This window comes from Pygocentrus nattereri, chromosome 10 (genome assembly GCF_015220715.1).
Source record: "Pygocentrus nattereri isolate fPygNat1 chromosome 10, fPygNat1.pri, whole genome shotgun sequence".
Taxonomy (NCBI): Eukaryota; Metazoa; Chordata; class Actinopteri; order Characiformes; family Serrasalmidae; genus Pygocentrus; species Pygocentrus nattereri.
In genome coordinates, this window is record NC_051220.1 from 13267301 (window position 1) to 13293955 (window position 26655).

The 26655-nt window shown below is 39.9% G+C and overlaps 2 protein-coding genes across 2 annotated transcripts in view; one reads left to right on the forward strand and one right to left on the reverse strand.

Moving 5' to 3' along the window:
• Positions 1-4934: 4934 nt before the first annotated feature.
• ctsba (cathepsin Ba) lies at positions 4935-14179 on the forward strand. Its single transcript, XM_017708823.2, has 10 exons — positions 4935-5093; positions 6653-6776; positions 6934-7019; positions 7504-7618; positions 7785-7900; positions 8996-9081; positions 9157-9303; positions 9617-9733; positions 12305-12433; positions 13962-14179. Exons 2-10 carry the CDS (start codon positions 6654-6656, stop codon positions 14033-14035), a joined length of 993 nt encoding a protein of 330 aa, XP_017564312.1. The 5' UTR covers positions 4935-5093; position 6653; the 3' UTR covers positions 14036-14179.
• A 1895-nt stretch (positions 14180-16074) lies between these two features.
• Positions 16075-26655, reverse strand: part of smyd2a (SET and MYND domain containing 2a) — a 33071-nt gene continuing 22490 nt past the window's right edge. Inside the window, exons 9-12 of the mRNA XM_017708822.2 lie at positions 20453-20576; positions 19627-19801; positions 19405-19513; positions 16075-18688 (exon numbers count right to left, since the gene is read on the reverse strand). Of these exons, the coding sequence (XP_017564311.1) occupies positions 18605-18688; positions 19405-19513; positions 19627-19801; positions 20453-20576 (492 nt within the window). The 3' untranslated portion in view covers positions 16075-18604. The remainder of the gene's footprint in view (positions 18689-19404; positions 19514-19626; positions 19802-20452; positions 20577-26655) is intronic.

Sequence of the window (26655 nt, forward strand, 5' to 3'; positions counted from 1 at the left end):
GTAGCATCATGTGATTGTCATGACTAAAAGTGGGGAATATGACGGAAGTAAAATTTACAAAAAGCAAACCAAAAAAATTTCCAAAGTGTGCTGACAATACGGCGGTTGTGCATCTCATTCTCAGCAACAAAGATCTTACAGTGAAGAAGTGAGAAAATGTACAGAGAGGAAGTGAGAGAGGAGAGTGGAACCACATGGCTCTCACCCTTTTGCAAATCAGCAGTGCAACAGTGGAAAAGTGTCCTGTGTGCATGTGTAGGAGCTTCCTCAGCAGCTTCTAGAAATGCATCATAGAGAGCATCCTGACATGTAGCATTGTTGTCTGGCACATGCTGGGGGTGCTTTAGCACCTGCCCCCCCCTCCCCCGCCCTTTTTTTTTTTTTAAAGAGTTTTCTGTATTATAACGCATGTGATTTAGTGCATGACGTGCCTGTGCAAAGTTTGGAGGCTCCATGTATTGAAACTGGAAGCATTCAAGTATCTTTCTGAAGTAGACCAGTAGTTTTTATCTCTAGTCGTGGACAAACCTACATTGCTGCACAGTTTCAGGTACTCTCTGTTCCCAACACCCACTTCATGAAGGGCTTGATAATCAGCTGATGAGCTGGATCAGGTGTGTGGGGGCAGTTAAAACTATGCAGGAGACTATCCCAGGACTATAGTTGAAAACCGATGAAGCAAACTACTGGACATGATTTACTGTTCATTATGTGCTTATTTTCATTTGTAAGTGACATGACTATTTCTGTCCTTTTCACAGAGCCTCACTGCCACTTCACCTGCCACAATATGAGTCAGATGTTTTTTGACCAACTGCTAATAAATGGGGCCATTCATACTCCTGTTGCAATGGAAAGCCTCACCTGCATGCCCTACAGATCTTGACAAATCATTGTTACTTTCTTTTCCACTCTTGGTATGGTCTATTTGAGCTAGTGACTGGTGATCCCTGCACTCCTAATTGGTTATTTATTTTTCCATTTTTTGTAACAGGATTGCCTTTTTGCTATCCTGTGTTGACCAGAGGAGGATGGTTTGGTCTTAGGAGGTTTTGCCTGCCACTGTTGTCCTTAGCTTGCTTGCTAAAAGTTTCTGAAAAGCCTCTGTGTTACAATGTCTGTTGTATAAAGCACTATACAAATAAGTTTACATTTAAGAGAAAAATACATTTCTTTTCATCTTGTCTCTTATCGTCTGTGGGTTTTCTTTCTTTCTTTTCCTTGGTTTTAGTATCACTTTACATGAAGTTTTAAGTAACATTACTTAAATGTTACTGTGTTAGAAACTTTTTATACTTCATGCTATAGGGAAATTAAAGGTATAAAGTATGGTATAGCACAACACGCTTGCACATTTATATTGCCGCCTTTCCACACCTTTGCCACCCCTGGTAAAAATTTCTTGATCAGCCACTGTGTGGCACATGACGAGCCTGCATATTGCACAAGTCTGTCCCAAATGCATGAACTGAAAACGAAGCACCCTTGAGGTGCAAATTGCTAATGTCACCAACATGTGTATAGAACTAATTTGTGGTACATTGAGAGATAGCAGCTAATCAGATTACTTGTCAGGGTGGAACCTAAACATGATTACTCATGGAACTCAGTAGAATAAGTGATAAGTGATACTTTTTTTGATCCCACAAACGGGGAAATTCCACCTCCACATTTAACCCATCCGTGAAGTGAAACACCACATACACACACTAGTGAACACACACACTAGGGGGCAGTGAGCACACTTGCCCGGAGCGGTGGGCAGCCCAATCCACGGCGCCCGGGGAGCAGTTGGGGGTTAGGTGTCTTGCTCAAGGACACCTCAGTCATGGACTGTCGGCCCTGGGGATTGAACCGGCAACCTTCCGGTCACAGGGCCAGATCCCTAACCTCCAGCCCACGACTGCCCCCAAAAACAAAATTATTTTTTACAAAAAAAAGCTGGACTAAGTTTTTTCTGTGCACACAGCAGTGGTTGGACCTTAATGCTAGGGTCTTTGGCAAAGACGTGCCAAAAACATAATGAAAAAATGAAGACTATTCATCAGATAAAACAAAATTTCTGATTACAATCTACTTATTTAATGCAACTTTCCTAAGTTCTGCAATAAAAAGACCATAACTAGGATAAAAGTGTTGATCAGGTCCATTTTACAGAAAAGTGACCTACATCACACAGTGAAAAAACAAGTTGCTGAATATGTGTATTACAATATCCTGTCAATTTAACAAAGGTGCTGAAGCTCCACTCTGTCCCAGTTTAACCCTTGAGCTGCTTGAGTGCGAGTCAGTATGTCACAGGTGTGACAGACATGACCATGTAGGGCTAGACAGAAATAAGTAGAACAGAATGTTCTAGGTACAACCACATCACATGCATCGTACAACACACACAATACTCATTATGATGACATAAAACACTGCACTAAACACATTACACAGCAGCACACTGCGTAGTGGAACTCATTTGAGACCAGAAAGTAAATTTGGTGAGACTGATGGCCGAGATCGAGACAGGTCTGAGTACAAACATTTATGAGCTCAAGACAAGTATAAGACAATAAAAAAAATCTCCTTGAGTACTACAGCCCTACTAAAATTATAGCTGGTCATCCACTTAATGACAGAACACTCATTCATAACACTCTTTACAATCAATTTATGAGGAAATCATTCATGGCTCCCTTTTTGTAGTAGCTTGTGTTTCAGAGACTTATGGTGACTTAAGGCTGAGAAGGATACACTGGTGCATCCTCAGAATTTGATCAAAATAATTATGCATTTGTGGGTTGCAGACCTGTAACTAAGATACAGCCACACATAGACTATAAATACACACTTGCACACTAATACTTAATACTTATACAGTTATAACACACGCAAACACATGGACAATAATGTAGCACAATTACACAGTTGCCAAACAATTTTTGCATGTTAACACAGTGAATAAAACTACAAATGCAAATGCAATAGCTTAGCAACACCACAGAAATTACGTGGGATAGCATAGCAATGACGCAGCACAGGGGTACCCAATCCTGGTCCTGGAGATCTACCACCATGCACACCTTAGTTTCACCTCTAATCAAACCTGATCTAATTAATGAAAGCCTTCAGAACTCTCCAGAGTGGTAGGTCTCCAGGAGCAGGACTGCGCACCCATGACCTAGCAACACTTTCACGACCATCTGGGATAACATAGCAACAGCCTAACAGCACCTTAGCAACTACCTGGGATATGTTTGTACCTGTGTTTTGTGCTAAAATTTGATTTGACCTTGACTGCAGAGAGCAAAGACTTTACTTTCATTGAATTACGAATCATCTAACCAGCATGTTTCTTTATGCGTTGAGCAGAGGCCAACCTACAGGGTGGCAAGGTGCCTGCCTGTTTGACCTTATGGGGTAGGCAAGGGTTAGTTACATTTTCCAAACACGTTATGTCCAGCAATGCCATAACATCAGGCTACAGCCTTGCAGCAGTGCAGGCATCATTATACCTATTTCAACGCTTCTGTCACTGCAGATACATAATCCCAACCAACACTGCAGCACTAATTCACTGCAGCATTCATTAAAAGCATGCATCCACCCAACACAGCCACAGTTTTTGACATAACAATAAATATGAAATAAGATAAATAAAAACAAACAAGCAAATAAAAAGACAACCAAAATTAGACAGCAACAACACAGCAAACGTAACTAGAGCATACTGCCATGGCAATCATGAAAAAATGTACATGGATCACATCTTACTTTACTTTTTTTAAGCTTCTGTAGTAAAAGACCAACAAAATCGCAGAACAAAGTTTTTCCAGTTTAACCCCTGGATTGCAGTGCATATCAGGGCATGTTGGTGGTTGTTTTGCAGATTTATTATTGGCTTTGTAAATGGGTATGGAAAATGCCGTACTCTACTCTTTTGCAGTCTAAACCTAACACATCTAGGCACATCCTTTGACCATCGCTGGAGCTTAAATTCAAAATATATGGCACACTGCTAAAGAACTGAAACATTGATATCAGTGGTTGCTAAGCAATGGCTCGTTGTAGACAGTTAATGCTAACCTACGACAGAATGCAGCTCCAGAGTAGCTATTTTGGTCAGATAACTTGCTAGCTGACAATGTGTCTAGATAATGGCCCATGTGTTTGTGTGTGCATTCATCACTGAACTCCTATCAGTACTGAATCAATATCCAATCAATATTTTAAACAATGTTTCTGTGTTAGCAGAACATTTCAGAGGAGATTGAAAAGAGAGAGGAAATGTACAGGGGACCTCATATAGCATGGGATAACATGTCTGGTTTCACTCTTCTTTTACAAGCAACTTTTCTTAATCCTGCTCTTGATGACTCATTGCATGCACAAGTGGTTCAACTGTGCTCAAGAAACACTTGAAACTCTTCAGTGCAGTGATCTGTCAAAGGCAGGGTTAAAAAAACAATGTGTTAGAGTAGTACATAGCAAACAATCTGTTTTTGACTATCTAGTTCACATGTTTTCCTTCTGTCCCAAAGATCTCCTTAAATTTTCATGTCCTGATTATGACTATTGGTAATAAAGGGACAGTGAAATATGTATTTTCCAGCAACACTAATCTGAGTATAAGATGTACACTACAAATGGGAGAAATCTGTTTCAGCTAAATATCACTTGTGCCAGTAGTCCAAATAAGTGTATTTTTCTTTGAAACGTTTCATTTAAAAGGAACACTTAGGCACTGAGCAAAATATAGAGTTGATCTTAAGCCGTAAAACTAAAAGGCACTACGTTGTTACTGTAAACTGTCCTATTAATACACACATGCAAGCGCAGATGTTCCAGCTATTTGCACTTTACATGCTGACTTTTATTTTGACGGAAAGGTCATATGACTTCAGCCCCCGTTTCGCAATTTCACCGTTCTTAGTCATCCGACAGGAACGCACATGACTGCTCACGTGATATCACTGAGAACAACAGTTGCATATAAAAGGGTATCAAATACTCAGTCTCGTCTTCTGTAGTTAGTTAGGTGTATCACAAAGGTTACGAGAAGGAGGGGTGAGAAGAAGATCACAGAGAGTATCAGCAAACGGCAGGTACAGTAACTTCATTTCATCAGGCTTTTATGTTTTGTTTTTGTGATTTAACTATGTGATCTTGATAAGTTGCTAAATCAGTGACTTTATTTCGCTTTGGATCGGCCATGGCCATGTGTTTTTCTGCCCCCCGCCACCACCCTTCCCAATTCTCGAAACGGAGGGTGGGTGCTTTCCTCACCGCAATCATTTATTTAACATCATTCTTCTCCTCAGTCTTTTGAGATGAGCTCTGATGTACTCCTAAAATTATTAATTGGTTAATTTAAATACTCTGGAATGATTGCTCACGTAGTTTCATTACTGTATTGTATAGTAGTCGTTCCTTTATTTCATCATTGTGATGACTCTTTTTGCCGTTGTTGTGTTGTTGTGGTGTTGTTTTGCTATCCGGTGTTGACCAGAAGCGGAGACGCTGGTTCCGCTGTTGCGTTCGATTCCCACTTGAGTTCACTTTCCCTTCACGAATCGAGTACTGAGTGCGCATATACTGAAGAAATCCGTTCCAAACCACACTGCAACTACGGAAAGCGAAAGGGCTCAAGGAGCGTGTAGATCTGCGCTTTGAGGCTGATTGGATTATTAAATCGAAGCTTAAGACTTTTTGACGGTTTTCGCTTTCCGTTGTTTCAGTGAGTTATGAGGAACGAACATTTGAGGAAGAAATGATTTGGGAACCATCTTGCCTTAAAACATCATTTATGCATCTCGCCACCATGAATGGGTTAAAATACATTTTAGGCCAAAACCTTATCATAAAACTACTGTAAAACAGTCTCATGCATCAGTATTCATAACCATTTTGTGTAATACTTTCTGTGAAGGAGCTTTTACAGGTGGGTGTCTGAGTTTCACACCAAACCACCCTGAATGACTCATGGATTTTGAAAAGTCTGTGGAGTTCCCCTTCAAACATTGGTTTTCAAAGGCTTAACACGCAGACAACAAACTCGTATAGTGAAGAGCAATAGATTTGTAAAAAGACAATTTTATAAATATGGAAAGAGGCTGGATGGCTGGAACCATGTAGTCTCACCTTCTTGACCTGGAGAATTTGTACATTTTGCAGTCCCTAGGTTTTTTCCATAGTCTGCACATTGTCTAATGAATACCAAGAGACTGAATTTTAATATTTATAAAAGATTTAAAAAATGTTGGAATTTAATTACTGTGTAGTCTCCAGGTACCACCCAAAACTTTAGACATAGGGGAGTCTTAGATGTTGATGAGAGGTTTTGATGGGAGGTGTCTGCTGAATTTCTGTTTTAATACATAAGCAAAATATTTAGGAGATGGTAGTTTTTGACCGTATTTGTTGAACTAAATTCCACAGCAATGGCTTGTTCCCCTTTGCTTGAACTCTTGTACGCTGCTGTGAAGTGATGTCCAGAGCCCTTTTATCTCCTTGATTGGTATCTAAGTGGATCACTGACATGTGTTGATTGGTCCTTTCTGGTGTGTTCTTACAACCAGACTATGTCTTGGGTAGTACCTTTGTGAGATGAAGCTATTTATATTCAAATTAATTATGAACTTGCATTGTTATTTTTTTGTTGTAGAATGAGGTGTGTGGCTTTCCTGTGTGTGCTGACAGCTCTGTCTATGAGCTCAGCTCGCCCTCGTCTCACTCCACTCTCTGATGAGATGGTCAACTACATCAACAAGGTTAACACTACTTGGAGAGTAAGTGCTGCTATTGGAATAATTTGTCTGACTTTGTAAAAGGGTGGTAGCTGTCCAGTACTTCCAGGATATCAAGCCAACCTTAACTCTGTCAGCTATATTGGATTGATGACAGTTTGATGATGCTTTATTAATCGTTTTTAAATCTGCTGTAAAGGCTGGACATAACTTCCACAATGTGGACTACAGCTATGTGAAGAAACTCTGTGGAGCCAAACTGAATGGATACAAACTCCCAGTCATGTGAGTTCATTGTTGCTGAAGGAAGCCTGCTGGGTATAGCAAAGGGGTTAAGAAAATATGCTGCAGTTTATTCTTTTGCAGCTTTTAATATGCTATGCATTTGTCTATATGTATATAATACACTTCAGACAAAGTAGTTATGATGAACATCACTTCAATAGATATATGAAGAGTTTGTGTCTTTTGAGTCACAGCTTCTCTGTATATATTACTGTGTGTTTGTGAGTGATGCACTTTGGACATAAAGATAGTTATCAAATGCATGGTGAGTTTGCATCACTTGCGTCTGATGTTAGCAACTCCAACACTAGCTAATTGAAAGATCCAAGTAGTTAATATTACTGCACCTTCAGGATGATTCACATCACATGCCTTTTCTGCTTTTTCAGTTAACTGGGCATCTTTTTTCTGCATTATGTTTATTGCACATACTGTTCTTATTTATTTATTTATAACTAAAAAACCTGTTTCTCCATGCATATAGGGATCAGTATGCTGGAGACATCAAACTTCCCAAAAGTTTTGATCCTAGGGAGCAATGGCCTAACTGTCCCACTTTGAAAGAGATCAGAGACCAGGGCTCATGTGGGTCATGCTGGGTAAGTAAGCGTTCTCTACTTTCAAAACTGAATGATTACCACGTTTTTATTAGTGTGTTTGGTGATGTAGCATTTAGCTTTTGTGTGCTTAATGTAGAAAAAGGCACAGAACACAAGTTTTAGCTGTTTGTCAGTTTAAGGAATGTCTGTTTGATTCCTTGTTCAGGCTTTTGGGGCAGCTGAAGCAATCTCTGACAGAATCTGTATTCATAACAATGGCAAAGTAAGTGTCGAGATCTCTTCTGAGGACCTGTTGACCTGCTGCGATTCCTGTGGGATGGGGTGAGTAGACTTGGAGAACAATTGATATTTGATATTTATAAATATTAAAACACTTATGAACCCTGCATTTTTAAAAATATGACCATATGCTGTAAAAAAAGGAATACATTAAGTTTGATAAGACTAGCTATATAGACAGCAAAACCTGTTTAAAACATGGTTATTTTAAGCATTTTGTGCTATTTGAATATCCAAATTTGTATTTAAATACCCAAATGTGTGGTTTTGTTCCACCCCGCCATCCTGTGTTTAAATTATTAAAATTCTACATTGCACAGGCCTATAGCGGCTCAGAGAGAAATTAATTGACATTTTTATTTCATTGTCCTTGTTTCCTCAAGCCAGATTTTGAGCTTTTAAAATGTATGAAAATGGCCTGTTTGTAATGTGGTTTAGTGCACTTTTTTATCTTTACATGTATTTGTACAATCATCCTATTTTACTATAAATACAGATGAACATCTTTTCTTTTTATAACACTACCAGAGCTCATATGTGTAGTGAAGAAAAAGCTGTATGTGGCAGTTTTTAAGAAATCCATGTCATTTGTACATTGTTCCGAAGTCTGCCAAATGTTAGCCAATATGACACCAATAAATAAAGATATAATCATAAAAAGATAATGCCATAAAATAAGTAATAAATATCCAGACTGAAGTTTGATAAGATTGTTAGCAAGTGATTGCATCATAACTTCTCTTCAGTTATACTGTGCAAGAAGGAACAGCAGGTGCAAACTTTTGGTGGTTACAAGCCATATTTGTCAGCTCATGAATGCCATTTATAAGTCTAAGATGGAACTAAATGGATTATTTGATAAAATGTAGCCTGATGTTTTTCTCATGTAGGACATAAATGATTCAGTAAAGGTTTAGAGCACTAAACTGGGAACGTATCTATCGCCTTGAGGTGAAAGTTAAGTTAATCATGGCAATAAACATTTTAAAATGGTAAAAATCTGTCCATTGACCAGTTTTGATGTTTAGTGTTGAATTTGTTGTTCGATAGCCGTTGCAAATTGCATTCAGAGCCTTGAAAAACAGTATGGCATGTTGTATTGATACACCCTACGTTTTTGGTCTGTTCACTCTTCAGATGTAATGGTGGATATCCTTCTGCTGCTTGGGACTTCTGGACAAATGAGGGCTTGGTGACAGGTGGACTTTACAACTCTCATATAGGTAAGTGGCCATTTTGCATTTTTGTGGATTTCTACATGGCCATTTGCTAAATGGAGGTTTCACTGTGTCTTTCAGGCTGTCGGCCATATTCCATTGAGCCTTGTGAGCATCACGTAAATGGAAGCCGTCCTCCTTGCACAGGGGAAGGTGGAGATACTCCTAGCTGTGAGCAAAAGTGTGAACCTGGCTATGGTGTCTCTTACAAGCAAGACAAACGTTTTGGTATATATTTTTATTTATAGACCTTTTGTGTATTGCTTATCTATGTTAAAGCAACTGCTGAACATTAAACAGCATTTATCAGAGGTTTTGTAGAGTATGTGTATGTAACTTTATATAAAGTATCTGAGTCTATTACACATTATGTCCCTTAAAACTAAGCCAGTCTGCAGTCCTTAAATTTACTGAGACATATGTCTTACAGTGTAATACTGGAATTTAAGTGTTAATACTTAACACTTGGATGAATGTATTTAAATGGAAGTTGAAGTAAAGTACTCTATTTTCTGCATATTAATAATAGTGTTTGTTGCAGGAAAAAAATCCTATGGTGTTCCCTCTGAAGAGAAGCAGATTATGCAAGAGCTCTACAAGAATGGCCCAGTAGAGGGAGCTTTTACTGTATATGAAGACTTTCTTCTGTACAAGTCCGGTGAGCAGTATGGTTTTTATGACCTAACATTTGCCGTATTTACTTTAGCTGGAGTTATTATACATTTGCACAACTTGGTAGAATCAAAGCTGAGCTCACCTGTCTCAGTAATACAGCAAACTCTTGTATGGTACAGCAGGTATGCAGGTAAGCAAAGACCAAGGAAAGTCTGACAATACACTAGCAGACATTTTGGTTAATTTTTAGAATATTTGAGCTAGATTATTGACATGGAGGTAAAATATTAGAATTTACCCCAGCATCCGTTATGAGACTGAAAGACCAGTTGTAATGGGCTCTAGAAAAGTCTGATAAATTGAGCATGTTTAATTCACTGTATTTTTGACCCAGATGAGCTTTCCAAACAAACTTGATCAGTAAAAATACCATGTATAACAGCAAAGATTAGCATGAAAAAAAAAAAAACATGCATTTTACATACATGAAATTGACTATGCTTTGGTTATACAAGAATGTGGCTAGATTTACCATGGTGTACTTAAACCTGTTAACCTCTTATGCTTGTGGGTATATTTGTTTTTCCTTCTGAATTTGCATGCACATTGTAAGACAAATTATTAAAGATATTAGATAACTTATTATTAGATAATAAATCTAAATTTTGGGGTTTTTATAAAAAACTCCCTCTAACAGAATGTTATGATCATAAACATAATGCGGAATGCTTACATTTTGCTGCTGAAAGCCAGAAATCTTGGATGCTCTTTGTATTTAAAAAAATAAAATAAAATAAAAAAATCACTGAAGAGACGCCATCTGAGATGGCTCAGATTTGTGAAAAAATGGGTTGACTTTCAGTAGACAAAAAATATTTCAGCTTTTATTGTAAAGTTTTAAAACTACATTACCCATTGATCTCATGACATCTACTTTCTGAATGAAGCTTATGTAATATGAAAGTTATGAAATGAAGAATATGACCAAGTGTGATTTTAGAACCACTGGTGGTTCCACAGAGTTAAAAAAGTTAAACATAAAATCTGTTGCATTTTACACTCCATCCGGTTGTATGCCATGCTCCCTTACAAAAAACTAACTATTACTTATTGGTAACTATTAAAAACAATAACTGCAACCGTAGACAACAGATGGCACTCAATCTCACAGTAAACTAATTACAAAACCTGGTAATGTACAACTCTTTTGGCAGCTGAGTGGCAAGGTACTTACTGCTTAAAAAAAAGACAAGTCAGTCAATAAAGGTTTCTCAGGCTGTTTCATCAACAGGCATAATCTTAGGTTATACACAAAGGCCATTTACTAGGGTTTTTTCTGATCCTTTCCAAAGGCACTGACCAAGGCATATTTTAATGAATTACGAACTGGCTATGTTAAACCTGAACCACTATCCTTTTGTTTCATGTTTTTGTTTATTTACACCACTGTCAGAGCCCCCCCTTTACCCTGGTCAGAACCCCCACAGGACCACCACCAATGAGCACTTTATAAGGGACCCCTGCTTTATCTACATTCATTTTATTTGCTCCACCTATGCGCAACAAGGAGGGCTCAGAACAAACATGGTGATTAGGACCAGTCACAGTCAGAGGGAGGAGTCAAAGAACAAAGTAGTAATTAGGATCAATCAGTCATTTAGGGGACTTCAAACATGATTTTGGAATTCTGTTCAGCAAGTGCCATTCACCACACCATACTAACTCAAGCCACTAAATCAGTTTGGCCAAAAACACATTGCTTTGCTTTGAAACATTTGCTTTGCTTTTTCTTTTATTGTATACTGCTAAATATAGTCGATCAATAACAATGCTTACAGTACTGACTAGGACAAGAGGAGCTGGTTCTGGTGCAAACAGGAGTTTTGCTATCAGGCTAACAAACCACAGGACGGTTAGATTCTTGCAGTTAGTAGGCTGTAAAAATGTAGTGTGATCTTTGATCCTTTTAAAGTCTTAAGGTCACTTTCAATGGCCGTGTTTGTTGCCTTTCTAGTTTAATTCAATAAGATAAGCTACAGAAGCATCTATGTCATATTTAAATTATACAACGTCTTGTAAACACAACTATGACCCACTTTTACTCCTCATCTGCTGCAGAGGCAGCAGCAATTACGGATAATGAGATCCAACATTATTTCTGTATAATATTAATTTTTATTTTTTATATACATAAATGATACCTAGTAAATTGCATGTATGCGATCATTAGAATTTCCACTGAGCACTTTGTCTAGCAGCATCTGTACAATATATTCTGTCTATCCTCATGCTAACCCTCTGAAAATAAACCCAAAATTATATGGGGTGCTGCGTTCAAGTTGCTTCCAATACAACTGGCTCTATAATCAGTTTTACAGGAAAAAAAAGTAGGACTGTTTTGTCAGTGCATATAGCAGTGTTTGGACTAGAACACTAGTGTACTACAGTGATGGTGTGTGATATGAGTCATGATGTACTAGTTAGTATGGGATTCCACAAGGAATAGGAATGACAGAGCATCGTAATTTTGCTTTGTAGCTGATTGGGGGACCTGTGGTTGTGCTTGATAAGCTATTCAGTATGTATGTACCTTCTATCTTTTTGCATATTCAAGGTGTCTATCAGCATGTCAGTGGCTCTGCAGTAGGAGGCCATGCAATTAAGATCCTGGGCTGGGGCGAGGAAAATGGCACTCCCTACTGGCTAGCTGCTAACTCATGGAACACTGACTGGGGTGACAATGGTAAGACAATTATTTCAGTTTTGGGTGAATCACTTAAGGGTATTGCACACTGTTTGAGAAGTGCTATGCAGCATGGCAGCTGTACCCCACAGGTGTCTAAATCAAGCTTAAACAAGGTTTTCATTTGACACTTCACTTTATTCATACACTATAAAGACAAAAGCACTGGGACAACATATGAAATGTTGATACTGAGAGATTTTTGAAAGATTTTGGCTCATTCTGAGTTTGATGCCAACAACACGTTTAAAGAAAAGATGGTGGAACATCACAACTACGTAGGTTAATTAGCAGTGGGTAACATGATGGGGTACAAACAGATCACCACTTTGTTATAAACAAGATCCAGAAACGTTGCTGCCTTCTCTCATCCTGAGCTCATAAAGATGGACTGAGGCAAAGTGGAAAACTGTCCTCAGGTCTGACAAATCAAAATTTTTATTCTTTGGATGCCATGTCCTCTGGGCTAACAAGGAGAGAGAGGCATCAAGCAAGAATGGCGAAACATTTCACTTTCAAAGCTACAGCAATTAGTCTCCTCAGTTCCCAGTCACTTGGTGATAAAAAGAAAAGATGATATAACACGGTGGTAAGCATGGCCCTGGTCCAACTTTTTTGAAATGTGTTCTTGGCATTAAATTCGAAGTGGACATATTAAATAAATAAATAAATAGGGTTTAAATGATTTTCAACTGATTTTTTGTTTTTATTTAAATTTGGCTCTGTCCCACCTTTTTAGGAAATGGGCGAGCTGTTTTATAAAAGCAAAAAACCACTTGAGGCCATGTGTTAGAATAATTTTACTTGGCTTTGCTTCATGTCTTAATGGAGAATCACCATAACATGGTCTCAAGTAAATCATTTTACATATGATGTTTACATTAAACAAAGACCAAAACGCCCCTTCTTACATTTTGTGGGTGAATCCTCTCACGACTGCAGATGCTATTTCACCTGTCACTTTGTTGGCTTCATTCATTCTCCACAATGTTGTATTGTACAACTGTAGAAATTGCCTTTTTGTACATTGATGGTGTACACAGCAAACAAAATCTGTACAGATTTTTGTTTTACTGTATACAAGTTATGCTCACTCCTTCCACTTGCTCCAATCTTACATCAGCATGTATTCTGGATAGTGATTGGATAGCAGTCTTTTTAAATCAGTAACTGTAGTTATAGCTGCTCCTTTACTACACTTAGTGTTAGAATTTTAGAATTCACCATCTGGCTGCATGACCATGTAATATTGAATGATTTGCATGAAATCCTGGGGCCTGTCTGTGCGCTCGGGTCTCTTGCCCTTTTTCAAAATTTGTTAGGAGTTTAGAAATTGACTAGTGTTCACGCTGCAATGGGGTATTTTGGTTGATATCCAATGATATTGCTACCACCTGACGCTTAGACAAGGATGTGGATATAACAAATTTTCACTTGACTTTTTAACACAAGTTTTTACATGTTAAACTAATTTTAAAGTACCAGCCATTGTGATGCATTATATTGCATTTTCTGTTGCTTCTTTTAGGCTTCTTCAAGATCCTGAGAGGTGTGGATCACTGTGGCATTGAGTCTGAGATTGTGGCTGGTATCCCTCAGTGAGTCCATAGACAAAAAATCAATATACACATTCAGGTTTTACAGCACTAGGGAAAGTTATTATTTTCCTTTTATGATGTAGATTTCAGAATGCCTGATGTTATAGGACTAATCAGTCATCTAGGGTTTTTTTTTTTTTTTTTTTTTTTACAAAATATCCTCCAGTCATTTTACTCCTTTTTTTTTCCTATTTTAAAAAGATGTTTTATTTGATTTTCTTTTTCTTCAATTACTTTCAATTGGTTTTAATTTTTCTTTTGTTTTTACAATGTGATGGGATTTTAAATTGTATGCAATACATTTTAATTATTCTCAGCAAGGTGTAATAAATGATTCTGTGGAAGCTTGAAATAAAAGTATTACCAAAATAAACACCATTATCATTCTTGCAGAGTCCCAGATATGCAAGTGCATGCGTCCTGTTTTCCAGGTCAAGTTAAGCTTTCATTTGTCATAACCAAGTGAGGAATGGGAAACATTGTTTATGAAAACAAGGTTTTCATAAGGTGACAACAAGGGGCTTTTTGAGCTATAGGGTTCTATCTGACCTTTTTGTTGAAATTGAATTATGTTCATAAAGTTAATGTTTCAGTCCTGAAAAAAAATTAAGCACTTAAAATGCTATGGCAACCCGTGCCACGAAACTACCTGCTCTGAAGCAAGCTTACTTGAACTAAACTGGAATTTCTAACCGGAACACTGGCCGATTTTGCAGGATTTGTATACCATTTCGTCCAGACAGCTACAAGCAGGGAGAAGTTTATTCGTTTATATATGAAGTTAATGGCGCAGTGTGACGTGACCAGTGACGTGTAATGTAACTTGTCATTCTTTATTTGATTCTTCATTTCTGGCTGATTTTACATGAAACTGAGTGCCATACAGCGCTATATTGAGGTGAGGGGACGATGTGTGTATGTCTAACCGACACGGAGCTCTTTAGCGCAGCAACACTGCGGTCATTCTGGACGAACTTTACGCGAATAAGCTGAGCGGCGACCAATCGTGTTCATTTGTGGCGCTGTAAACGAGTGTCTGGCGTGGAGACACAGGTTGAGCACTGAAACGCGCAAAGAGCCTGAGAATAAAGGACAAAAGCGTCATTCGTAGTAAATATTGACTTATTGGTGTTAAAAAAAAAAAAAAAAAAATCAGGCCGCCTTTAGTTTCAGACCTGGCCTTCATCTCTGCATCTTTCTCTTGGAACCTCAGCCTCCGCGTGCTTGAGCAAAGCGGCCAGCTGTTTTCAGCCCACTGTAATGAAAATACGCCATTCACGTAAACCGTGCACGACTACAGCTGACGTTTAAAACCAACTCGTGTCTAAAACAAGCACACGCGGCTCTTTGCTATACTCGGGTCATTCTGAACTTCAGAACGCTTTTATTATTTCACAGTTGGAATTCTGAAATCAGCATTCCATGCACTGCAACAAAAGTTTGTTTTTGTTCTTTCCATTCATTGTAACTTTAATACTAACATTTTGGTCAGTACGGGGAGCAATGCACTCACTGCACACCTCAAACTCTACCTGAGCGCAGCCATTCACAAGCTGCTAAATGCTGTCATTTTATTGGTTGTCTACTAAAACATCTGCATTACATAGTGCGTGCTTCATGTAACTGATATATAAATAAAACGCCTTTTCTTTGTAGTAACAGGTTCATGCATTAGATTTTATGCCCTCGGTATGGTCGGCTTCTACGTTTTAAGTGTGTACGGCGTGTTTGACATGGTAGAACATGATAGGATCTGAGAGAACTAATGAAAAGCAGAAGCTCATATTATTCCTTACTTAAACAATACTTTATGATCAATCGGTCACGCTCTGTACTTCATCTCAATGTTTTCCAGTAGTCTATAAACACTTCCGTAGAATATACAGAAACTTTACTGAAAGGTTGATTGGTTCATGATTTCTTGGTGTCATTGCATAGATTTCTAATCCTATACTTAGCCCGTCTATAGGTATAAGTACAGGATGGCAACTGTAAACACTAGAACTCCCCACTGAGATCTTTGTAAAGGACTGCAAACATGCATCATATCAATGTTTGGTTTATTTGTATTTATCATTTTTATGCTTATTGTAATGATGAACACATTACACATCTCATGGCCTAAAACTTTTTCACAGTACTGTAGGTGTTATGTCAACGATACATCGAAGTTGACATAAGCAGCCTTTGACAACTGCAGCTTGTTGGAATAAGTCTTTACCATGTTGGAAAAAGGAATTTGTTTCATGCTTATGATGAGGTGAACGAGAGGAGACACAAAACACAACATCTAGATCACTCATGTAAACACAAGTTAACAACCTTTAGCAGCAATGGCCTCAATCAAACGCTGGAGATGTCTATTACATTGCTGTGAAGGAATTGTGGCCCACTCTTCTTGACGTTCTTCAAGCATGAACTGCCCATTTAAGGTCTTGCTACAGGGGGCAGTGCTTGTTATGTCCACTGAATTAACTCAAATTCATACAAAATTTCACATCAATTAAACGTTACACCAAAACATTTTTTTTTCCAGTTTACTCACCTTTGGCAAGCAATTTGATATTTTTAATGACATTTTTATCTAAAATAAAACACAGCACTTCTTTTAGATGCTCCATAGTAATGTGACATCACAGAACAAGCCACTCTGCACATAGGTTGTGCTCATCTAAATCTCCGTCATGGATAAAGGCCTTTTTTGTGTGATGATTGACATGTGGCACAAGAACAAATACATACTGTCAACAAAATGATAGGGTAGGGTAATTTGTCTAGGCAGCTATAAAAACAATGTAAAAAGGAACAGTAGTAAATTATTAAAATTGATATAAATGTAAGCTGCTTTTAGCCTAGTTAAGAATGACATATTAAAGATATATGAAAAGGTTTTGGCCATAGTCAAACTGTTTTGTTGGCATTCTAAGTAAAAATAAATTTGAGCATTTTAGAATTTTGAACCATTTTTGCCAACTGTGTTTGCACACTGTGGAATTAGACCTCCACATTTAACCCATCCATGCAGTGAAACACCCACATTCGTGCACACTAGTGAACAAATACACATCCTCTACAAATAACACACAACTAAATATTTTAATGCACAATTAGTTTACTGAATGTAACATACTTAAACAAAACAAATAAGGTCTAAAAACTTTATATTGTTTCCAATATGTAAAACTCTGCAAATGAACAGAAATTGTGCACTAAAATTTTCAGAAAATAGGCATTTTTATCTTAGTTTTCTGTGGAGGATGCATTATTTATTAAGACAATCAACAAAAATGTTTTGTATACAATATATGCTGTCCATGTTAATATTTTCAGATGTGCTGCTGACATTAAATTTGGAATATGTGCCATCATTCAAGACAGATCCGTTTTTTTAAAACACTGCTTTTAGTTTTTATAACATTTTCATAATCTTTTTTAAAATATTTTTTTGAGATTTTTGATAACATGATTCTGCTGTTCCCACAATCCGGTATTAGCAGCAAAGGGCTAAACTTTGAACAGCGGTTCATAGATAGCTATGTTCCAATAATTATTGCCCAGCAGTTATATAAAGTAAATAATGTACAGTTGTATAATATTAATAGTCTATATTTAAATTCCAGCCTACCCCCACTAGTACCTTTCCCCATTTTCTCCTGTGTGTCACATTATGGCCTTTTGTCTACAAAACTCAAATCCTGAGTCCTTACTATTTTATTTATTTCTCTTGTGTGCTTGTTCATGCAAAATAAACTTTAGAAGACAGGTTGCCATTAATGGCTGCTTTTCAAGTGGTGCAGTACAGCAAAAACAGTGAAAATCTGAAAACCCTGTGATAATTTCCAGATTCTATATTCAATTAAATTCAATTTTATTCCTACAGAACATTTTGCAGCATCTTCTATATTGTAGTATAGAGCAGGGCTCATCAATTCCAGTCTTGGAGCACCTGCACAGTTTGGTGATTTCCTTGCTCAAACACTGGTAATTAACAGATGAGCCACAACAGGTGTGTTCCAGCAGAGAAATCATCAAATTAAGCTGGATTCTGGCCTTCCAGCAAGGCTAGAACCCATGACATCTGGTATACAGTTTCAGCCTCAAACACAGTACACTATTTCTTGCAAAACATTCATGCAACACCACACAGTAATTTAATATGGAGAATGATGTGTACAAAAAGCATATTACATGGTTTACATTTCGAGAAAGTGAGCTAGTTCAAACTATTTTTGCATTTTAATTTTGGTTTTCCAGAGTCTCAACTTCTGGTTGCTACATGGGAAAGCAAAAATGTCATTTATAAATACTTTTAAGAATTTATCATTTGTAGAATTATATTTGGTTTTTAAATATTAGCCCTTGCTCACACAAAACATTGTTTCCAACCGAAGACAGACAATACCAGCACCTCAAAATCGAGCATTCAGGTCATCAATGACAAGTAAAACAAAACATATCTAAACAACACCAGAAAGAAACATAATTATGACATCACTTTGTATTCAGGCAGAGGTATAAGATCCATGCCATGCAGCCTTTGTTGCATTTACAAAGGTTCTCTACTTTGTCTTTTTCACTTCTGTTCCTCCATCTCCTTCTTAATCTCAGCAATGTAATGGTGGTCCTTACCAAACACCACATTCATGATGGACACAGCCTGAAACGAAATTGATTACCATATAAGTGAAGTCCAGAAAGATTTTTTTGTTAGTAAAAATTTTAGAAAATGAAACTTTTTCAGAACCATGAAGCAGAAAAAAAAAAAACAACGGAAGAGTTTAAGTGTGGGCACAATATAGGAAAACATGAAGATGACAATCGTGTACATCCAATATTATAAAGTCAGTTAATTTGTAGTCTTATGTAGCCAAATTGCTTGGAAAGAGGTTTAATGGCACTTCTACACAAAACCCTTACATACAGTATTACACAGAAGTCTGTCAGTAAATCGGCAATGTGTTGAATTGGACATATTGTGGTTGTATGTGTATCACTTCTAATTTTACGTTCATTCACTGCCAGAATCTCCATGATGTCATGCAACTGCACACTAGCAGAAAAAATGGCTTTTTAAACATCATTCTCTGTTTTTATTGTTGATGCTTGTCTGTTTTGTAAGAAGAGAAAACCAGATCACCAACCCACTGTGTACCTTCCCCACACGATTTGTTTCAAGTCTAACAGCACACTCACCACATCTTGAGCAGACCTTGTTTAGCTGTATCAAGTGTGTTATAATTAGCTTGGAACTGAATTTTGCGGGAAAGTGTATCTCTGAATGTAGACTGGTGACTTCTCATATGGAGTATGCTTAATATTTTCCTGCTTTAATTACAGTTGGAAACAAACAAACAAACAAACAAAAAACAATACCTTCTTTAGAGCTTTAACTCCTTCTGCTTTCTTTTCAAGTCCTAAGTAAAGTCTTCCAAGTTTCAGGTACATAGAGGCCACATTGAGAGAATATGGAGGGTAGTGTACACTGGCAAAGAAACACAAAACTCAAAAGATCAAACACAAACACGTCTTAACATTTAGCAGCATTAAATAAAATAAGACTGGAGAACCATTATTTAAACAATCAGTCAGTCATACCTATATGGTTGCACTATTTTCTCGCCATACTTCATGGCTCCATCCCAATCTTGCATATAGAGACATACACCCATAGCCTGGTACATCATGTGCAACATGTACACATTTGTGTCCTCAAAAATGGATCCCATCTTCTCCAGACTCAACTCGCAAATCTCCAGCAGTTCACTGGGAGGTGCTGTGCGGTCAAGGACCCACAAATTCAAGTTTGGGTCTACAGCTACATTAAAGCTTCAGTCACAAACTACCAAAATGAACAGAAATGTTTCCAGCACTTTAGTGTCTTCCTGTTTTTCACTATTATTCTCTAAAGATGAGCAACAAGAGTTTGCTAAAGCAATAGTTCACTGCAAAACCTAGCAAACAATTTTCCTCTTAAGGAAACCTAAACCGGGTGACTGGCCAAGATGTTTGATGTTTGCTTTTTTAGTTTTGCTATGGAGCTATGAGGCTAAGAGCAAAAAGTAATGGAAAATCTTTTTGAGTGACAGACTTCTATTAGCATCATAGCTTAGTGCAAAACTAAACCAAACTTTTGACACCAAACTAGTTTTGGCAAATCAACTAACTTTTCATTGATCTATTATCCTTTAATATCACAGCAACAAAAACTAATTGAGGAGAACTGTCAATGTTTAGTGATTAAATAGATAAGAGCACAGATGTGAAATTAAAACCAGTTAACTGAATCAAAGAATATCAAAAAAAAAACAAAAAAAAAACTCATTCACAATTGTGACTAAAAGACCAGATACAGCTAGGCCTATGTACAGCCACTTAGACACCAAGGCACAAATGCAGAGGGAAAAAAAATAGGAAAGGATATTCTTGTAGTGCTTGGCTCTCCTGAACTCCTCAATGATATTCTTTCCATATCTCACCATTTCTCGAATTTCCTCTGGCTCTGGTGGTGTGCTCAGCTTTCGGCAGATCTCCATTTTGGCTTTGTCCTGCAAGCATGTCAGTTTCACAAGAGATGCAAAATACTGTTTGACCAAAATGGAAATGTGTAATTGTACATATGTACAGGCTGTGATCACAAAAAGAAAATCTTGGAAGTAAATTTCTATCTGATGCTGAGTGAAAATTTGTTAATTCTTTAGTAACATACAAATACAAATATACCGCTGCTGTCAGAAGAAAACCTTGTATCTCCATTTTTGCCTTTTTTCAGTTTATTAAATAATTTAGAAGTACCAGTTGTCCTTCACATTGTGCGTACATTTCATGATGAATGGACCAAAAGAAACAGCCCAAAATGATGTGGGAAAAAAATCTGGTTCCATTGACTTACATTGAAAGTAAAGTAGGTTTTTTTCCTTCTCCTGTAAAGTTACCATTTTGGAGATATGAGGATTTCTTCCGACAACAGCAATATTATATTTTTTTTATATACACTGCTCAAAAAATAAAGGGAACACTCAAATAACATCCTAGATCTGAATGAATGAAATATTCTCATTGAATACTTTGTTCTGTACAAAGTTGAATGTGCTGACAACAAAATCACACAAAAATCATCAATGGAAATCAAATTTATTAACAAATGGAGGCCTGGAATTGGAGTCACACACAAAATTAAAGTGGAAAAACACACTACAGGCTGATCCAACTTTGATGTAATGTCCTTAAAACAAGTAAAAATGAGGCTCAGTATTGTGTGTGGCCTCCACGTGCCTGTATGACCTCCCTACAATGCCTGGGCATGCTCCTGATGAGGTGGCGGATGGTCTCCTGAGGGATCTGCTGACACACTCCAGCCACATGAGGTCTAGCACTGTCCTGCATTAGGAGGAACCCAGGGCCAACCGTACCAGCATATTGTCTCACAAGGGGTCTGAGGATCTCATCTCGGTACCTAATGGCAGTCAGGCTACCTCTGGCGAGCACATGGAGAGCTGTGCAACCCTCCAAAGAAATGCCACCCCACCCACTGCCAAACCGGTCATGCCGAAGGATGTTGCAGGCAGCAGATCGCTCTCCACGGCATCTCCAGACTCTGTCATGTCTATCACATGTGCTCAGTGTGAACCTGCTTTCATCTGTGAAGAGCACAGGGCACCAGTGGCGAATTTGCCGATCCTGGTGTACACACAACCCCCATCTGTGGACATCGGGCCCTCTTACCATCCTCATGGAGTCGGTTTCTAACCGTTTGTGCAGCCACATGCACATTTGTGGCCTGCTGGAGGTCATTTTGCAGGGCTCTGGCAGTGCTCCTCCTGTTTCGCCTTGCACAAAGGCGGAGGTAGCGGTCCTGCTGCTGGGTTGTTGCCCTCCTACGGCCTCCTCCACGTCTCCTGGTGTACTGGCCTGTCTCCTGGTATTGCCTCCAGCCTCTGGACACTACGCTGACAAAACAAACCTTCTTGCCACAGCTCGCATTGATGTGCCATCCTGGATGAGCTGCACTACCTGAGCCACTTGTGTGGGTTGTAGAGTCCGTCTCATGCTACCACGAGTGTGAAAGCTCCACCAACATTCAAAAGTGACCAAAACATCAGCCAGAAAGCATCAGTACTGAGAAGTGGTCTGTGGTCTCCACCTGCAGAACCACTCCTTTATTGAGTGTGTCTTGCTAATCGCCAATAATTTCCACCTGTTGTCTATTCCATTTGCACAACAGCATGTGAAATTGATTGTCAATCAGTGTTGCTTCCTAAGTAGACAGTTTGATTTCACAGAAGTTTGATTAACTTGGAGTTATATTGTGTTGTTTAAGTGTTCCCTTTATTTTTTTGAGCAGTATATATACACAATATATATATTGTGGATGCAGTGACAAACTGTTTATTGACAATGGTTTGTCAAAGTATTCCCAAGTTGTGATATCCATCACAGCAGCATGCTGGTTTTTAGTGCAGTGTTTGAGGTGTTGAAGGTCACAGGCATCCAGTTCAGTCACTCACAGGCATTCAGCTGTGGCATTTATACACAAAGATTTCTCTGGATTCCCTGAATCTTTTGATGTTATTATGCACTGTGCATGGTAAAATAAAGCAATCGCTCATTTAAAAAGTATATACAGTACTGTGCGATATTCTTAAGTCACCCAAGACACATTTTCAAAATCTAATAAAAAAATCTATTTGTTCAGTATGTGTTTATTTGCTGAGAAAAGTGTTAATATTTGAATAAACTAAATTTATATAATATTAATTGTGATTATATATATATATATATATATATATATATATATATATATATATATATATATATATATATATATATGTATAATAAAAAAAATAAAAAGCAACTCCTGGTTTGACCAATCAGTGCTTCATTAAATTGAGCTCATGATGTAACTGATGATATTAACAAGTCTCTGTGGTGGCTGTGAAGGTGTCAAGGAAAAATATGGACCCAAGAAATTAATTACTTTTTATTGTTTTTATGTTTATTTGAATTATGAATATGACTTTATTGTAATGTATACTGTGATAAACTCACTGCTGAGGTCAATTGTTAAAAATTTTCCTTAGATTCCTAAAAAATATGAACAGTACTGTGCGAAAGTTTTAAACAGTTGAGTTTTTTGCTGATGTATTTTTTTGGCAAAGCGGCAAGCCTTTCAAGAACTACTTATTACTTATAATTCAAAATAGCACTTTTTGGACAATTTAACAATTTCAACAGTCCAATCTGTAACTCTGTCCATTTAAAGGATTATTTGCATTTAAATAATCTGTGTTTTCAGCAACATGCTTATATCTAAAATTTGAAATAATGTTAAATTCATGCCTCTCCATGGATCACCACCTTATCGTGGTGGAGAGGTTTGTGTGCTTGAATGATCCTAGGAGCTATGTTGTCTGGAGCAAAAGCTCCTGGTAGGGACTCCCATGGCAAACCTAGGTGACAGGCCAGACAAAGTGTGATACACAATCACCCCTATGAAACCAAAAAGGAAGGACTTGTGTACCCTGCCCGGATCAGGGTTACCGGGGCCCCACCCTGGAGCCAGGCCTGGGGGAGGGGAGCGTCTGGTGGCCAGGCATTCACTCATGGTGCCCGGCCGGGCCCAGCCCGAAGGAGCTACATGAGTCCCCCCCTCCCATCGACCCACCACCGATGGGAGGGGCAGTAGTAGGGGTGTGGTGCATTGTGGATCAGGCAGTGTCCGAAGGCGTGGGCCTTGGCGTTCTGATCCTTGGTTGCTGAAACTGGCTTTTGGAACTTGGAACGTTACCTCACTGGCGGGGAAGGAGCCTGAGTTGGTGCGCGAGGTTGAGAGATACCGGCTAGATATAGTCGGGCTCACCTCAACACACAGCTTGGGCTCTGGGTCCAATCTCCTTGAGAGGGGCTGGACTTTTTTCTTTTCTGGAGTTGCCCATGGTGAGAGGCAGCGGGCAGGTGTGGGATTTCTCATAGCCCCTCGACTCGGCGCCTGTATGTTGGGGTTTTCCCCGGTGGACGAGAGGGTAGCTTCCCTACGCCTTCGGGTTGGGGAACGGGTCCTGACAGTTGTGCTTATGCACCGAACTGCAGTTCAGAATACCCAGCCTTCATAGAGTCCTTGGGAGGGGTACTTGAAGTGCTCCTCCTGGAGACTCGATTGTCCTACTGGGGGACTTCAATGCTCACGTGGGCAACGACAGTAAGACCTGGAGGGGTGTGATTGGGAGGAATGGCCTCTCTGATCTGAACCCGAGTGGTGTTCAGTTTTTGGACTTCTGTGCAAACCACAGTTTGTCCATAACGAACACCATGTTTGAACACAAGGATGTCCATAAGTGCACATGGCACCAGGACACCCTAGGCCGCAGTTCAATGATTGACTTTGTAGTCGTGTCAGCGGACTTGCGGCCATGTGTATTGGACACTCGGGTAAAGAGAGGAGCTGAGCTGTCAACTGATCACCACCTGGTGGTGAGTTGGATCAGGTGGTGGGGGAAGATGCCGGTCAGACCAGGCAAACCCAAACGTATAGTGACGGTTTGCTGGGAACGTCTGGCAGAAGAACCTGTCAGGTTGATCTTCAACTCACACCTCTGTCAGAACTTTGACCAGATATCGGGGGAGCTGGGGGACATTGACTCAGAATGGGCCATGTTCCGCTCCTCCATTGTTGAAGCGGCTGACTGTAGCTGTGGTCGCAAGGTAGTTGGTGCCTGTCGGGGCGGTAATCCTCGAACCCGGTGGTGGACACCCCAGGTGAGAGATGCCGTCAAGCTGAAGAAGGAGTCCTACCGGACATGGTTGGCCTGTAGGACACCAGAGGCAGCTGGCAGGTATTGACAGGCCAAGCGATCTGCGGCTTCAGTCGTTGCCAAGGCAAAAACCCGGGTGTGGGAAGAGTTCGGTGAGGCCTTGGAAAGTGACTTTAAGTTGGCTCCGAAAAGATTCTGGCAAACCGTCAGGCGACTCAGAAGGGGAAAGCAGTGTGCCAGTAGCACTGTATATAGTGGAGATGGTGTGCTGCTGACTTCGACTGAAGACGTCATTGGGCGGTGGAAGGAATACTTTGAGGACCTTCTCAATCCCAAAAACACGTTCTCCTGTGAGGAGGCAGAGTCTGGGGACACGGAAATAGGCTTGTCCATTACTGAGGCCGAATTCGCTAAGGTAGTTAAAAAGCTCCTTGGCGGCAGGGCTCCAGGGGTGGATGAGATCCGTCCGGAGTTCCTCAAGGCTCTGGATGTTGTGGGGCTGTCTTGGCTGACACGCCTTTTCAACATTGCGTGGACATCGGGGGTGGTGCCACTGGATTGGCAGACTGGGGTGGTGGTGCCTCTTTTTAAAAAGGGGGACCGGAGGGTGTGTTCCAACTATAGGGGAAACACACTCCTCAGCCTCCCTGGCAAGGTCTATGCAGGGGTACTGGAGAAGAGAGTCCGGCTCATAGTCGAACCTCGGATTCAGGAGGAGCAGTGTGGGTTCCGCCCTGGTCGTGGAACACTGGACCAACTCTTTACCCTCTCCAGGATTCTGGAGGGTTCATGGGAGTTTGCCCAACCAGTCCACATGTGCTTTGTGGATTTGGAGAAGGCATTCGACTGTGTTCCCCGGGGTATTCTGTGGGAGGTGCTTCGGGAGTACGGGGTACATGGCTCTTTGCTACGAGCCATTCAGGCCCTGTACAAACAAAGCAGGAGTTTGGTTCGCATGGCCGGCAGTAAGTCAGATTTGTTCCCAGTGAGAGTTGGACTCCGTCAGGGCTGCCTTTTGTCACCGATTCTATTCATAATTTTTATGGATAGAATTTCTAGGCGCAGTCAGGGGATGGAGGGTGTCCGGTTTGGTGACCTCAGGGTCACATCGCTGCTGTTTGCAGATGATGTGGTCCTATTGGGGACATCAGGCCGTGACCTTCAGCTTTCACTGGATCGGTTTGCAGCTGAGTGTGAAGCGGCCGGGATGAGGATCAGTACCTCCAAATCCGTGGCCATGGTTCTCACGCGGGAAAGGGTGGAGAGCCCTCTCTGGGTCGGGGATGAGCTCTTGCCTCAAGTGGAGGAGTTCATGTATCTCGGGGTCTTGTTCACGAGTGATGGTACAAGGCAGCGGGAGATTGACAGGCGGATTGGTGCTGGGTCAGCAGTGATGCGGGCTCTTTACCGGTCTGTTGTGGTAAAGAAAGAGCTGAGCCATAAGGCAAGGCTCTCAATTTACTGGTCGATCTACGTTCCCACCCTCACCTATGGTCATGAGCCTTGGTTAATGACCGAAAGAACGAGATCGCGAATACAAGCGGCCGAAATGAGTTTCCTCCGCAGGGTGGCTGGACTCTCCCTTAGAGATAGGGTGAGAAGTTCGGTCATCCGGGAGGGACTCAAAGTAGAGCCGCTGCTTCTCCACGTCGAGAGGAGCCAGTTGAGGTGGTTCGGGCATTTTGTTAGGATGCCTCCTGGACGCCTCCCTTGGGAGGTGTCACAGGCAAGTCCACCGGGGAGGAGACCCCGGGGAAGACCCAGGACACGCTGGCGTGACTATATCGCCCAGCTGGCCTGGGAGCGCCTCGGAATCCCTCCCAGGGAGCTAGTGGAAGTGGCTGAAGAAAGGGAGGTCTGGGCCTCATTGCTCAGG

Coding starts and splice junctions, on each gene's coding strand:
- ctsba (XM_017708823.2), top strand. CDS start 6,654: ATGAGGTGTGTGGCTTTCCTGTGTGTGCTGACAGCTCTGTCTATGAGC. Junction 7,020..7,503: donor GGATACAAACTCCCAGTCAT/GTGAGTTCATTG, acceptor CCATGCATATAG/GGATCAGTATGCTGGAGACA. Junction 9,734..12,304: donor CTTTCTTCTGTACAAGTCCG/GTGAGCAGTATG, acceptor TGCATATTCAAG/GTGTCTATCAGCATGTCAGT.